This window comes from Trypanosoma brucei, chromosome 11 (genome assembly GCF_000210295.1).
Source record: "Trypanosoma brucei gambiense DAL972 chromosome 11, complete sequence".
Classification (NCBI taxonomy): domain Eukaryota; phylum Euglenozoa; class Kinetoplastea; order Trypanosomatida; family Trypanosomatidae; genus Trypanosoma; species Trypanosoma brucei.
The window spans coordinates 3,332,195-3,347,663 of record NC_026744.1 but is presented as its reverse complement, the minus strand read 5'-3'; the positions used below and the strand labels follow the sequence as shown (position 1 = coordinate 3,347,663).

At 50.3% G+C, this 15,469-nt stretch overlaps 7 protein-coding genes across 7 annotated transcripts; all 7 read right to left on the bottom strand.

Moving 5' to 3' along the window:
* Nucleotides 1-119: 119 nt before the first annotated feature.
* Nucleotides 120-1,700, bottom strand: TbgDal_XI14090 (hypothetical protein, conserved; the record flags this gene model as incomplete). The annotated part of the gene is made up of 1 exon (XM_011782252.1): nt 120-1,700. One exon carries the CDS (start codon nt 1,698-1,700, stop codon nt 120-122), a length of 1,581 nt encoding a protein of 526 aa, XP_011780554.1.
* Nucleotides 1,701-3,132: 1,432 nt separating this feature from the next.
* On the bottom strand, nt 3,133-5,403 carry TbgDal_XI14080 (hypothetical protein, conserved; the record flags this gene model as incomplete). The annotated part of the gene is made up of 1 exon (XM_011782251.1): nt 3,133-5,403. The coding sequence occupies one exon, from the start codon at nt 5,401-5,403 to the stop codon at nt 3,133-3,135; it is 2,271 nt and encodes a 756-aa protein (XP_011780553.1).
* Nucleotides 5,404-5,880: 477 nt separating this feature from the next.
* On the bottom strand, nt 5,881-6,885 carry TbgDal_XI14070 (cyclin 1; the record flags this gene model as incomplete). Its single annotated transcript, XM_011782250.1, has 1 exon — nt 5,881-6,885. The coding sequence occupies one exon, from the start codon at nt 6,883-6,885 to the stop codon at nt 5,881-5,883; it is 1,005 nt and encodes a 334-aa protein (XP_011780552.1).
* Nucleotides 6,886-7,600: 715 nt separating this feature from the next.
* On the bottom strand, nt 7,601-10,138 carry TbgDal_XI14060 (ATP-dependent DNA helicase, putative; the record flags this gene model as incomplete). Its single annotated transcript, XM_011782249.1, has 1 exon — nt 7,601-10,138. One exon carries the CDS (start codon nt 10,136-10,138, stop codon nt 7,601-7,603), a length of 2,538 nt encoding a protein of 845 aa, XP_011780551.1.
* Nucleotides 10,139-10,631: 493 nt separating this feature from the next.
* TbgDal_XI14050 (hypothetical protein, conserved) lies at nt 10,632-11,393 on the bottom strand (the record flags this gene model as incomplete). The annotated part of the gene is made up of 1 exon (XM_011782248.1): nt 10,632-11,393. The coding sequence occupies one exon, from the start codon at nt 11,391-11,393 to the stop codon at nt 10,632-10,634; it is 762 nt and encodes a 253-aa protein (XP_011780550.1).
* A 1,329-nt stretch (nt 11,394-12,722) lies between these two features.
* On the bottom strand, nt 12,723-13,904 carry TbgDal_XI14040 (hypothetical protein, conserved; the record flags this gene model as incomplete). The annotated part of the gene is made up of 1 exon (XM_011782247.1): nt 12,723-13,904. One exon carries the CDS (start codon nt 13,902-13,904, stop codon nt 12,723-12,725), a length of 1,182 nt encoding a protein of 393 aa, XP_011780549.1.
* Nucleotides 13,905-14,303: 399 nt separating this feature from the next.
* On the bottom strand, nt 14,304-14,963 carry TbgDal_XI14030 (hypothetical protein, conserved; the record flags this gene model as incomplete). Its single annotated transcript, XM_011782246.1, has 1 exon — nt 14,304-14,963. One exon carries the CDS (start codon nt 14,961-14,963, stop codon nt 14,304-14,306), a length of 660 nt encoding a protein of 219 aa, XP_011780548.1.
* Nucleotides 14,964-15,469: the final 506 nt, after the last annotated feature.

Here is a 15,469-nt window from a genome sequence, read left to right as displayed (position 1 = left end):
CGAAATAAAAAGAGTGGTAGAAAACAAAGGATGGTGAGGTATGCGCACACCATCACTGGGGTCCCGTTTTACTTGGTAACAACGACCCGCAGAACACGGTGATAGGCACCAGTATCACTTTACAACGCGGCACGCTTGCCATCCACCGCCTCCAGCAACGCATGGAGGCGCTTCTCATGAATTTGTTCCATCCGCTGGACAGTACGGGCCACTTCGACCTTCTTCTTCGACTTCACAACTATCGGTGTGCCACGAACATTGCGCAATTCCATTACAGCCGACACTACGTGGCTTAATCCTTTTTGACTAAACCACTCACGCACGGCCGAGTCAAACTTTGATGCACTGGCACGGTCCATAAGATAAGGAAGTGGTACCTCCTGACAGCTAATGTTATTGCCACTCATGGCGTTTTGTATCATTGTATGGATTAGTGAATCTTCATCACCCCGCGCTCCACCACGGGCTGCAGCTCCTGCCGCTCCAGCTGCCACTGCGCACCGGAACGGAGCCACCTCCTGCATAAGCACACTGATGGTATCGAACACGGAGCAACGAATATCACGTGGGGCGTAGGGGCACAAGCCCAAATCCAGCAATGCGCGGACACCTCCCTGCTGCACAATGCGAGTGAGTGCAAGTGGATTGTAGTGACACACCGCTTCCACTGCATCAATGCATGCAATCACAACGTTCTCTAATCCCCGATCCAACCGCACGGGTCCCCCCTCATCAGTTGTGGATTGGGCCATGGGTACCGACTCGCTAAGAGTAACAGCACCGGTGAACCCATCGACAGTTTGGGCCTTTTTCACCGCCGCACGGCGACGTTGCCGTGTGAAGAGTGCCCCTGCGTGCTGCAGACAACACTGCCATACCTCAATTGCGAATGGGATTAACCGCCCCTCTGCAATCATTCTGCGCTGATCATAAATGGTGAGGCTAAGTCCCTGTAGAAGTCTCAATGCAAGTTCCTGCTCTTGGTACGTCACCTCCGTCAGAGCGACGTCAAGAGGCTTTCTTTTGCACGCATTTGGTGAAGCTACTGCATGGGGACTGGATGCACTTAGTGAAGTAGACTGTCGCGCATGGCTCAGCGTGTTCCACGTCAGCGCTTCCTCCTCCGATAACTCTACGTTAACAGGCCCACTGGGACCATAGTATGGCCGCCCACCATCTACACGCGGCACAAGCACACGAAGGAACACAGACGACGTGTAATGCGCCCCGCGCAAGGCCCTCTGCACTCGGTCCCACGAGTCACTGTGGCATAGTTTTGTCTTTCCTATCGTTTGAGGCCCATGGGGTTCCCCCGAGTCCCGCTTCATAACAGAGGAGCGTATGGCATCATATGGCACATGTGCCCCACTACTGCCATCACCACACTCTGTGGAGGCTGCCCCTTCCCTTGCTGCCTCCACTGACACGTCGCATAACCATTGCAGTGCTCCACGCAATCCTTCATTCCGGATGAAGCCATAAGGTGAGCTTATTTGTTCAAAACATGATCGGAGATCGTTCGAGATTGTTTTTTCCCGAAGTTCTTCGTTTAGAGCAGCCTCGAAGCAAGCAACGAACATGTCTGGGGGTCGCTGTTCGTTTTTAACTTTCTGCCCTTGAGGAACCTCACCGACAGCACCGCCGCTATTGGTTGGCGGCTCTACTACGACAATGCGCGCCTGCCTAACCGGAACGGTCATTTCCCTTTCCGTTTATGCTGTCGTGCTTTAATTTTAATTGTCGCAAAACGTATCTGCGTCTTTCCTTCGGTCACGCACACGTTTTCCCCCACAGGCTGCTGTGAATCACCACCACTAATGTGCGTATGTGCGAGGTTGCTCCTTTTTTTTCTTTCTTAACCTGCAGCAAGCTTATCCCACCTCTGCTTCTGCTCGCTTCCTTCAAAAGATGCGAAACCCTTCAACAAAATTGTCACATAAGAAAAAAGAAGTATGTAGGTGTGGGTGAAGGAGGCGGTGCAGTGTGTAGAGACGTCAACTACAAATGTTCACAAACATGTTATCCTCTCTCTTTTTCATTTTGTTCGAACGAGACACTCGGCAAACAGAAAATAAGACAAAAAATAAGATAAGTGGAGTAAATCATCTAACTCTATCCCCACTACTACTACTACTACTACTACTAATCATGACGCTTAGAACTTCATTTCGCTTCTTCAGCTGCTCTCTTTTCTTTTAGGAAAATCACCCAAGACGCATCACAATCGGGGAGCTGATATCCTCAATTATGTGACCATAGAACTGCACTGCTGCCGCGAATTACACAATGGAAAGTCAGAAAAAAAAAGTAAGATACACAATGAAGTAAACAATTCCATATAAAGCTCCTTATTTTCTCTCTTAACAGTACAATATCCAAGATACACGTGTACGCAACAAAACAAAAATAAATCAAGGTTGAGCTATTACAAAGTTATGATTTCCGGGATACGAGCCATTAAAAAAAAAAAAAATAGAACTACACAACAAGAAAAGAAAAACGAGGATGTAAGCCTTGTAGGTGTAACAAAGAGGCCGGAATTATCAGGAGATGGGTGAGTATATCAGACGTTTTGTCTTGTGTGTAAATTAGAAAGGGATAACAAAAAGGTGGGGAGGTGAAAACTTTGGGCGCTGCTGCGCCGCGAGATTTTTTCTCTTTTTCTTCCTTTACCCATGTTCTTGAAGCTTCTACCCTCAAGATGTGACAATGATGGGTTCGAGGGCGCAACCTCGTGAAGTATGCCTAGTGGCCATAGTTTAGAAGTTGAATAAAAAAACAAAAAAATACTTAAATAACAGCAGTACCAAGTAAATAAATAAATGCATACACACCGATACAGATGCAAGTATATGTGTTTTTTGTGACCCCAACGTGCGTGCTGCCTTGTGACCGCATGTACCCACTCTCTCGCAAGTACAACATAAGCCGTCATGTTACCCTCAAGGGTTAGTGATATTCAAGGCATTTTCCCCTTTCATATAATCCCTCAGGGTTGTGCCGTTCACGTGCGCACGATGACCGCACCTATCTAATATATATATATACATTAATGACACACCAACACAAACTCCCCATGGTGTTGTTTCGTTTATCACGGCTATATATCTTACCTGCAATCTCATGTATCGGTCACTCCCCCACTTCCCTTCTTGGGTTTATGCTCTCCCTCACGGAGGCCTCCGCATGCTGGAGCCGCGTAGCAGCCTCTTCCATCACCCGCACTGAGCAGGCGCTGGTTGTACCAAATACAATCTGGTGTTCGCACTTTCCATTTCGATGCCACTCGAGCACACCGTCCGTATCAGCGCAAACAAAAACCAGCCATCCATGACTGTACATTGGTTCCGCTGCCCCATTGTCTTGACATGGGATTCCGCCGCTAAACACATGCACAACAGGCTCCGACGGTGCGCCATGAGGCTGCTTGTCGCCCAGTTCACGTAACCTCTTTTTGCCTATTTGTCTCTCGCTCAAAATTTTGTCGAAACCACCCTTCGAAGGTGCCAGCTTTGTAGAGAACAAACGTCGCCAGAGTGCACCATCCCCGGTGGGGGGATTGATTGAAGACATTTGACTTGTCAGCGGGGAAGCGGGGAGGGGAACCCAGAAGCCAATAACAATCGGTTCACTGTCAATATCTGCTGAGGTACTGTTTCCCGTAGCATTATCATTAAGGCTATTTTCATCACCGTATAAACGGGCCCTTTTTCCTTTATCCATCACCCTGACCCAACCATTTATATGCGCAAATGGGTCCACTGAGAAACCAGTGAAGGAGACATTGTCAACATGCAATGGCAAGTTCTCTGGTGATGTGCCAACAGGAGAGTTACCATCGTATTGACCTTCATCATATAGTTGTTGTTGTGTGTGCGCCGATCGTCCCTGAATGGGGTTCCATAACCGTTGTTGTTCCACTGAATAGCTTCTCGAAGCAATAACACTATACTCAAAGCTGTCCCCGAGGACACCCAGATCCAAAACAAGCTGCATGTGACGCAGTTGCATGTTTAGACGGCCAAGGGTTGCAGCGAGCTCTTCAGCGCGCTGTACTTCTTGGTGAGGCACCCCAGGGGCGAGCGGCGTCTGCACCCCGAGTTCCTGCATGCGCTTCTTGATACGCGTGCGGACCTCTGTGAACAAAGCGGCCGTATCGTTAAACTTCCGTTGCACTTCGACACGACGGTCCAGGAATTCGCTGCCGTACTTTTCCCATCCATCTGCTACACGCTCCTTCCACGTTGCGTGACCTCGCTCCACAAGCGTGTAAAGCGCTTTAGCCTCACGCAGCCGCTCCCTTTTCATACGGTCACAAGTCATGAGCCCATTCTGGCCAGTTCGCATCAACATCTGCGCTACGGTATTGTGATCACCGACACGCAAATTGCTTTCCGGACCGCTGCTTTTGTCAAGTAATGGCTCCAACTGCCTCACACGTGTGGCCCACTCGTCCCTCCGCACCTGGTCCACTTCGTCGCTCCCGTCACAGCAGTCCACTATTCCGTCATTCATCATTGAGGGGGTCAGCAGGACACCCTGATCATTCTTGCAACGGAATGGCAGCACCCGTCCACCGACTCGTGTTAGCAACCGTTCCGCGTGCTCTTTCGACATCATCTCTTCGTCTTCGTACAGGCGCACGTGCTCATTGGACGTCAGGAATTGTCTCCACCGTTTACGGGCGAGCGGTGCCACAACACCAGACATGCTACAGGCATTCGTTGTTAGTTCATCTGTTCCGTCCAAACAGTCACAGTAATCATCGTTGAGACGTTCAAGCAGGATGTGTTGGGCGGCAAAGTTTTTCTTTTGCTTCTTGTGCAGGCGTTCTTCCATGCCACTCGACAAATACACGCGTAACGTTGGAAATGACGTCTCGCCGTGCGCTGCTGCCGCACACTGCTTCACCTTCGTGTGATTCTGCTCCGTTTCCGTGTCGATGATTCGTATACCACAGCGAAAAAAATACTGCGGGCCGCTCTGGTTCTTCGATCTCAGTGAAGAATGGCGCATTTCACGCAAACCCCCAATAAACTTCAAACTGTATTCCTCCATTGTGTAGCATGACCATTCTCCAGCCCGTTGTTCCTTCTGCGTTGGGCTCGCCTTTCCCTCATAATATGTGACTCCCTGCGGGGGTGGTGGAGCCAGTTGCGCCCCCTTGTGTGCAACGGCATCTTCACGACGTTCCCTCCGCCGCTCGCTTGAGGGTTTTGTGGATGTCGACACCAAGACACTTGTGCACGACAGGGCTGCAACAACAACTGCCGCTGCAATCCAAAAAAGGGCGCCGCATTCACTTTCTCGTGATGGGATTGAAAAATCCTTTTCTGGGTTCCGCCGCTCATTACTGTGTTTCCCGTCAGGGTGCCTCGACACGGAAGCGTTTCGTTCTCTCATTGCAAAATCGCAGAGACACAGCGAGAGCGATGAATGCCCTAGCTGGGGTGCAGTTGATCGTGAAGGAAATATTTCTTGTGCCTTAGTTGCACTTCCTTTAATGTGCTGTGTTCTCAGCAAGTGGCAATGGTGTCGTAACTATACATGGTTGCAATAGAGAGGGAAAGAAGAAAACTATGTGAAATATGAATATATATTTCTTTATCTACACACCTGCACGCAGACCCCCGATCCCAGTGGGTGCTCCCGCAGCACGGACATATACCTCTGTAGATATGTATCGCTTTCCAAAGGGTTGGATCAAAAAAAATTTCCTATTCACATGTTGACGAACGCGCGCACATGTGTCGATTCCAAACAACACTATCGTGCATCTGGGAACGCCAACGTTACCTCTTCACCAACGCACGTTCAAACGACACTGCTACCAAAATGTCCGTACACCGGGGCCTAACGAAACAGCTGGCTCTTCCAATATCACCTGGGTGCACATAGTAGCTTTTCTGTTAGCGCAGTTGGGTTGGCCATTGCATAGTACGCCTCAAAGGGGTCTCGTACGACAGGTCCACACGGTTTTCGAAGCAGTTCTTCTACGCTTCCCTGTTGTTGAATTGTGGTTGTCTGCACATTTCCCTCGACAACATCCTTTATTTGGATGTTTATGTCCTTAACGGAGGCAGTTCTTCCCTCTCTATTGGCTATCGTCAGCACCTGGTACCGACCGTCACCCATCAGCAGAAGCACCGCCCTGCAGTCGACACCAATCCCTCGCTCAGTTGGATGCCGTTTCAGCATCTTACTAAAGCTTTCATTCAAGAGTAAACCCGTGGCGTCACGCGAGCTGTGCTGGGGGCAGAATATACCCGGCAACACACTGAGGCCGTGAACGCATAGGTACTCCCACTTCGCACCCCCTTCCTCCATTTCCACCGGCTGCCCTGAATCCACTTCATTTTCCCGCGACAACATGTACTGTGCGCATGTTTTGGGGTTTGCCGAGTCGCTGTGTTCAGCCCTGAAGCAGCAACCACCCCCCACTAAGACAACACCACGAGCTGCACTTGCCCGGAGACACGCATCGAGGCCCGTTTCCTCCCAGCGTCGTATAGCGAAAAGGGTGTTACCCTCCGGTAGTAAAATGATATGTGCCTCCGCTAAGTGCTGAAGCTGGTCTGGCGTAACCATGGTAGCAGCCGCACACGGTGTCGCTCCGGTCGACCGCGCTTCTGCAACGCAAACCTCACTTATTCCGCAACCGCGCGCTATGAAATTCTTCGTGTACTCTTCACGATAGCGTGGAATATCGTAGACCGCGGTACCAACATAAACCACGTTGACAGTTGACGCCAGCGCAGCCTGACCCTCGTCGAAGCGTCCAGTCAGGGAAAGAATGTGATCGATGACGGACATGTCGTTGAGTGCATCAGGTAAGGAACCGGGGAAGCAGCCCTTAATGGTCCGCACATTCAAGTTTGTCATCATCGTGCTACAAGATGCAGTGCGCCCTGACACGTACGCGAAGCAGTGTGCGGACGTTATGTCGATAAAACGCAGACGGATAGAAAGAAGGGGAAACAGTGTGTATGTGAAAGCGGTAAAACAAAATTTAGTTCCAAAAGGACAAAGGTCAAACAGGGCACACGTGCCCTTTCCCTCTGTATGTGCATCCGTACTCCAAACAAACGAACAAAAAGAAACCAACAACGATTCCTACCGGTTCTTGGGGTGTATATATGTATATATGCCTATATGTATATGTGCGCATGTACAAATTATATATATATATATATGGTATGTTTCAGTAAAGTTCGTATATAGTTTTATACACGGTGGAATGTGGAGCCGCTAGGCGGGCTTGCAGGAAACTGAGAGTATTCCATTAGCAGTACAAAGAAAAATTCAAAACGGTGGGAGGGGAAGTGACTGGCCGCAAGTAACAAAGTACAATAAATCGACGATGATAGGGCGTGTGTAACGTAGTGCGTTCGTGCGCTTTTCCTGTGTATGCTTCGCGGCAATGAAGGGTAAACAACTGCTTCAATTATTAGACATGAAATCAGTACGCCCCTCTACAGAGGTACAAAACGGAATCCCGTTTCTCATTATATCGCAAGACATATTATCAGATCGCAGAGTATCTCCAATTGTACGCCCCCTCCCCAGTGGGTCGATACTTTTATTCTCCCCACAATAGTTATTACACCCACTCTTGCTGCCCTTCACTTTCTGCAGACATGGTTATCACTTTAACTTGATGCAAGATGGGCCGCAGGTACGGTGTCATCTGCAGCTGCACATATTGCTGTTCCGTCCCGGTGGAATCCAGAGCGTGGTCCCCGTCAGCTGTTCGCCCTGACGCGTTTGTTGGCGGCCCCTGTTCAGCCGTCAGAAATACGAGGCTCTCCATCGCACGACTCATTGCAACGTAGAAGACCCGCTTTTCCTCAGCCTTTCGCGTGTCTATCGGGAACTCACCTTCATAGCAGCACGGTATAATGACAGCTGGCCACTCCTTTCCCTTCGCCTGATGCACAGTGGTCACAGTAACTGTCCTTTCCTCGGGTTTTAGAGCTTCCGGACCCTTCATTGGACCAAAATCATCACTTGGCAAGAGCTGAAGGAACTCGTCAATAACTCGCTGCAGTACGGTGTAGGGGTCATACCTTGGTTGTGCAGCTGGGACGTCTGGATGCGTTCCAACACTTCTCTCGTCAGGCTCAGCTTTCACCACGCTCCTGTTGTCGCTAAAACCAAGCACATCACCATTAATCGCATCGGCCTCAACAGCACTCTGCTCCGCGATTATCTGCTCCTGAACAGCCTCGCAAGCGCCAAGAAGCAACTGTGGTATTGACGACATTATTTCCTCACCTTCGTTCATAACGTCCTCCCACACGTCCACTGAGTCCGTCAGGTGAGCCGCCACACGGGGTGCACAGCGAGGCCGCTTAGCCCTTTTAATACCGTTGAAACCGCCTCCCGCCATGCCATTGTTTACCTTGTGCCTTATCTTCGCACCACCCGCGCTCCCATCATCAAATCCAGCGCGTTCCGCCACACTGCGCACCACATCCTCGATGTTGCAGTAGAATCTGCTGAGTGCTTCGTGTGCAGCAGCGGTCACTTCAATAATTGTGCGAAGGAGTTTTTGCTGTGGCTTCGTTGTACGCAGCCTGTCGCTCGATGTAGCAAACCCATTGTGAACCAATTCGCGCAATATGGTATAATAGGAGCACTTGTAATGCCCTTCGAGCTGTTGTTCCGTCGTCAAATGCAGTCGACGAGTAAGGGCTTCTGCTTGTAAAGCGAATATAAACTTTGTCGCCGACGGTGCGGCAAAGTGGTTGGGAGCGTCACGTATGACACACTCCACATCAACGTTGGAATGAGGGTGAATACACAACCGAAGGTAAGATAGTAGGGCGCGTACAAGAGCAACAGAATTTGGAGCTCCTCGCCTTAGCTCCGTGACAGGGATACCATCGTTCTCAAGCGCAGTTACGAGCTCGCGCACAGTGCGGTGGGTACGACAGAGTACGGCGATGGAGCCGTAAGGGAGGGATCGATCACGGCCACGTAACCGTTCGATGATACGTGGTATGAGCTTTAACTGCTCCCACGCATATTTGCACTTCACTAAAGTTATATTTGTACCTGACTGACCCTTATGACTGCTTTGCTCCAAATGTGTAACTTGGTTAACGGCGCACACTATCTCTGCTGAACTGCGGTAATTTGTTTCGAGTTTCATTATCACACTTCGTGGGAACCGGCTGCGCCAAAGGTTAAAGCTCTCGGCTGTTGCACCACGCCACGCATAGATACACTGGTTAGGGTCTCCGACGCAAGTAACACGACACTCGTCACCCGCAAGAAGTGCGAGACACTCCAGCTGCACCTCGTTCAAGTCCTGAAACTCGTCAACAACAAAATGGGTGTATTGCGACCGCAGCTGAATGGCCATTGGTGACAGTTGTAAAGTGCTCGACGCGTCAGCAGAAATGCTGTAACTGCTGCTGTTGCTGTTGTTGTTACCCTCACTGGTGGCATCGTTTCGCTGTCTTACTGGGCGGAGGGCTTTAAGAAACCTCTGCTCCAAGTCACCGAAGTCGACTGCGTTGAGTTCTTCGTGCAGCATTGACTCGTAGAAGCGGAAAAGGTACGCCGGCTGTCGTGAGGGATCCAGCTCTGTTCCTGCCCTCATATCTTTCTTCGTCTTGGCCTTATTTACGTAATCAATAAGCGTCACGACAGCCTCCACACCTTTGTAGTATTGAGCGTGTTTCTCCACCACGGTGAATGCAAGGTCCCGTTGGCGTCGAGCATCATAAACTTCCGTTGTGAGTTCGATACAAGCGTAACGCCGCAAGCACTCAAGGCCAAAGGCATGAAACGTTTTTAATTTCAGTTTCTGGGCCAACCCAGCCATGGCGGGTGGAAGCACAGAGGCCACCCGGCCACGTAGGGTCTCTGCCGCTTGCCGTGAAAAGCACAGACCAAGTATATTTTGCGGCGCCACGTTGTTTAAAATTAGAAAGGCGATGCGACTGGCCATTGTGAGTGTTTTCCCACTTCCTGCACCAGCAATGATTAGAAGTGGCTGGGAAGGGTTTTCACACACTGCCACGCGTTGAGAGTTGTCAAGTGCTGAGAGTATTTGTTCGATTTCCACTGGCCACACGTCTGGTTGCTTTAGTTTCGCTCCTGCTTCTGAAACCCTTTGTTCGTGCTCCATCGGTGCGTGGTGGCAACTGTGATACTAAATAAAACTGTTGATTTGAAGCGAGCGCGTGTAGTCACGGACGCCTGCGGAGTGAACTGCTTTCCCTATTACTGTCGTTGACTCAACCGTACCCTCAACTGCTTTTGGCACCTTCCCACTTTTTTCCTGCACCAGGTAAGTCAAGACTGCAATTTGGGGAGAAGAATAAAGAAAAAATCAGAGCTTTCTTAAGGAACACAGAGTAAAGGGCTGTAACGCCAACAAAAAGAAGGAGATACGATTCCAACTTAAGACCCGAAGCAACCGCGCAAGATAACATAGAGGGAACAGATGTGTTGAGTGGGCTGTTGCTGGGGCAATTGTCCACAAATTTTTGTTCCCACACCACTTTCCTCATGCGTTGCGTGGATACCCAGGAAATTCCCAACACTAACCACACGGATGTACAATAGTCACAGTTCCCGTGCGAGGAAGAAAAAAGGAGGGGGAAGGCGAGGGGGTCCAGTTAAGTTGTGCCAAGCCGGTGACCTGGTCCCCAATGGTGCGGCCGCCCGCCCGCGGCAGCTGGTGGTGGTTGCCGCGCGAATCGGGCAGCAAACGCCTGTCCTCCCGCGTGCACGCCACCAAAGCGCACGCCGCCATTTTCAAGCCCTGTGAGACGCACAAACCACGAGGGTGTCGCAATTGGGTTTGTTCCGTGCTTCAAAGGTATCAGATCGTTAAGAAAAAAGAAGAGGTGACCCACAACGATACCAAGCGCATCCTCAAGAATGTTTTGACCGAGAATAAAGTGAAACAGGGCCAACACCCATGGAAACGTCTTCGCATCGAACTCGAAGCTATACAATTTCATGCGCAGCTGCGGGTGACGCTTACAAAAAACCCAGCACAGTGCCATTAGCAGAGCACCACTAACGACGGGCAACCCAAGCAACAACCCACCTGCTGTCAGTCCAATAACAACAAGAATAATCATCCACGCAAAATCTGCTGTTTTCCCTTGGTAGTCGTATTCCTCGTTATACTTGAGGTAGGAAACAAACATTGCCATCGCAATTAACCATGGGAAGGAGAACTTACCAAAGAAAAGCGCAGCTGTGAAAGGTCGCCACAATTGCAGCCCCATAATCGCAGAGGTATCCAAAATAAAGTATGTATAAGGTGCAATATGCATGGAAATGGCTGCCGTCAGGAGGACTGCGGCGGCGAACACGCCTTTCGTTACGGGATTCAAACTCTGCAGCCAGTCATCAAAGCTTTGGGCCATGTTCCAAGGGAGGAGAGGGAGCGAACCCTCTCTCTCTATGTGATAGCAATGTACAGAACTAAATGTGCTGATAGCTCCCTGTTGTTCCCCCTCTTTTCTATCCCTTTATAACTTAGACCTTGTTCTTTCCGAAGAAAAGAAAAAAAAATCTCTTCCTGCCGCCCACACCCGCGAAACTTCTCTACAACCCCCACACTCAAAAAACGATGTTAAAGAAGAAACGTGCAAAGGCAAGCCCCATAGCCATTGGTATAAATGTGTACATATACAGGGTTATTTAGATCAAACAGTCGTGAAAAGATCAGCTCCACAATTCCTACACATTGCAGGGGTTGTGAGGGAGGAGCAGCAGGAAAAGACATGGAGTTGAGGGCGGTGGTAGTTAGACTCTGGTTTCCAGCTTTCAAGAAACACCAAGCCGAAAATGGGTCGTTTCCTCTTTTCTTATTCCTCATGCCTACCTAAAACGACACCAGTGCCGGCGCTGTCTTCATTTTTTTTTTTAAAAACCTACCCAGTGAAAACAAACACAGAGGGGTGACGATTTTCTCCGCGCCATAGCAAACGTCTTTGCAGCTGGACCTCACCATGAATTTGGCAGGGACCCTCCAACTAGCAAATTCTCCCCTCTACAGTCGTGGAGACCGCACGCGACTCACGGCATGACCCTGGCAGCGGAAACACCACCACCACCACCACTCCCAAACAACCGAACAAAAAACGGGACATTAAAGATGGTGTTGACAGTAAAACTAAAACGTATGATCTGCAACTTGTTTTGCCGCAAGTTCAAAAAAGGAAAAAAGAGGTGACATGACGAGGAAGAGGGAGTTGTGTCTGCAACAGTGCGGTCAACGCGCCCTAGCCTAGTAGCTGCACACACTACTATTTTTTTTTGCTTTCCTCCTTTCCGTCCGAGTTTTGGGGGAGGGGAGGGGAGGGGGGGAGCTGCCAGTTTCTCATGTGCGCAAAATGAAGTCACAACGATGCGCCCGCATCAGTGACAGACATTTTGTGGGCTGTGCATTATCCACATGCTTCCTTTGTGGCTCGTGTAGTCACGCCTTATCCAAGCACCGGCAGCGTGTGGTGCCGTCGGGGTTTCATCTGAACGGTAATGTTTGTTCATGCGTGCATGTGAATGGTAGCACAAGGAGAGAAAAAACAAGAAAAGAAAACGAAAGGATATGCCATTAAAACAATCGAAAGGGGAAGGTAACACAGTCGACAGGGACGAACGACCATATGAATGGAGCCGCGCCCATTCGTTTCTTCGTAACAGGGGTGGGGTAAAGCACCAGTGACGCATTGGTTTGCCCTGCTTATCCACTAATCCGACTTATCACTGCCTTCAGTTGAAGAAACATCTTCATCGATGGAGTCGGCCATATCCCCACAGCCGAAACAATGGGGTGGAATGTTAGTGAAGGACGGAGATGTACCCATATTTTCGCCATCTTCAGAACCATTTCCGCTCGAGTCACTGCGGTGCGAGCTTGTGCGGGGAGCCGTCGAGTTGTTTGCTTCATCTTCGGAAGTTTCCCCATCTCCATCCTGGCTTTCAGTCCCAATGACTGCGCCAACAGGCAGCAAAGATGTTCGGACAATATCCAAGAAAGACTGCAGTTGCCGATGTCTGCCTATGCCAACAAATAATCTGCTGTGGTCATCTCTGGATGGTCCCAGAAAATGTGTTGCCGACACGAAGTAGTTGCCGTCCTCTCCACTGTGAAGGTCTTCGAGCGGTGAATTTCCTACAAATCGCCGTCGCAAAAGGGGGTCCGCGTTCATCAGCTCATTGTACTGTCTGAGCGAATAACCGCTGCGTCCCACACAGTTAGTCACGATGAGTCCGAGGAAGGAAAGAACAGAGGGATCAAAACCCACAGTGCCGTCATCATCACTTGCCCCGTCCCTTTGAAGGCTCACATTGTTGCTGTTATTACCCCCGACGGTGACTATACTTTCTTCATCCACGTTATCATCATCATCATCAGTGGTTTTGCTGCCGCAACCGCCCCCATCGATTTGGATATCATTGTCCTCGGTGCTACCTCCACTAAAGCTAAGGGCTTCACTTGCCCTACAGAAGGCCCAACCCAAAAAGCTGCTACATGTATTGCAGGAAGCGTAGCACCACTTGTGACCCACGAAAAAGGAATGTTCACCCGACCACGGTCCGCTCAGTGTCACCGTGCGGTAGCGATTTACCGCAGTCGCAGTGCAGCGTATGATGTCAAAGCGTCGGCCTTGTGGGTTGGTAGCGGAGTAGCACCACAGCGGCGGACAATCAGCAAAGAGATCTACCTCGTACGCAAAGGCCTGCTGAGCCCACACGGATTCCTCACGGCACCCAAGAATGTTGTTATGGTCCGTGATAGGCGCCCTGCACGTCCCGCAGAGGAGCACGGAAATCAGGTCTTCTGAAACTGTTTCACCGCCCTTACTTTCCGTCGCGTTTGATTTGGCCCGTGGGGTACCACTCCCTTCCCTTATGTTGTTGGCACCCATCGCTTTGCTTGCTTGAGAATTTTGCACCGGTTCCTGCACGGAGGAGGTAAACACCCCTTCCCTTTACAGTGTTGTGCGTAACCAACGTGAGACACGTGAGCCCTCGCGCTGGAAAAGGAAATTTGTTAACAGGGTGAAGGGAAAAGCGAGTCCCGCAGGCGCACACGGTCGTGGAAGGGAACATAGCTCCCACAACACTAAAAATGGCATCAACAAACGAGCGTCAACACGTTCCTTTTGGCTATGCACAGATGTCCGCGATGGAAAGCAGCAGAAACACCTATGCCAAAACACCAGCGCAAAACCACTGTAAATAACGGAGAGCGTACCAATAAGACACAACATCGACAACCGACAATCAGACCACCAACAAATCACTTGCGTAGTCCCTCAGCTGCTCTATAAACCCTTCGTTGGGACTAACACAAAGCCGTACCTCCCGCACGAACTCAACGACTGCCTGCACTGCCTTATAAGCTGAGCATTCTTCCTCGTCCTTCGGCCGTCAAGGCGTACTGCGAAGTTACTTTCATCCTTCCAGGGCAAGCAGAGCTTAAGGTACAGCCCCTCCTCAAACACCTCAGACACTTTCCCGTCGGTTTCTCCTTTCTGCACGTCGCGGCACTCTTCTAAAGAAACAGGGGGTGAAGACTTTGTTTTGAGGACCTCTTTCAACCATTCGGCCGTCGCAACCATGACCTCATTTCGGGGTAATCTGCAACAAAAAGAGGAGGTTACAACGCGTTTCTCAAGTTCCTCCCACGAGCACACTGCCAACCGCTTCACGGTGTATGCGGTCCCCTTCGTGGGCGCAATCTGGCGAAGCTCCATCCTCGGTGGGTCCGACGGGTCGCAAGTGGAGACAACCATCAGCAACTTGTCAGGCAGAAGCCGGCTGCGTAGTGTCCGCACATCCTGCACGTCTTTTGCCGCGCCCAAGTACAAACGCGGAACTATACAGCTAGGACGGAAACTGCGTGGCCTCTGCACTGGTGGGTCCACATCCGCTCCCTGCAGTCCCCGTTCTCGCCACTGCTGAAGGCGCTCCTTTAGCTGCATTCCTTTTCTCGCCCTCTTCCCTGGCCCCTACTACCACGGAAGGAGCGTAGGATAGGAGAGGGAGAAGGGAACTGAAGAGGGGAATAAATAAAGCAGGCATAGAGAAAACAGTATGGTACAAAATATAAAGGGAAGCCAAAGGCAAGCCTGGGGAATGTTGGGGAGCAGAAATGGAGCGAAAACAAAGCAAACAACAACTTCCAAAAGCTGTTACAGGTAATCAAAGGGAATTATAAAACCGGTATCGGATGAATTTGTCAGGAAAACACGAATATTAGTCCATGAGGCAACCTTGAGGTTGGAAAGAAAAGAGATAGAAGAGACGTATGTGACATGAAATATGCTCGGCACTCCGCTTCCCCATACACACACACACACACACACGTTTTATTCATCCGTCACACGCAGAAAGAGATGACGCGGAAGGAGATGAAAGCTGAGACTGCTTATGCGCATCGCCCTCCTTCTCACCCTTTGCGACGCCCATGCTTGTGAACCCTTTACAC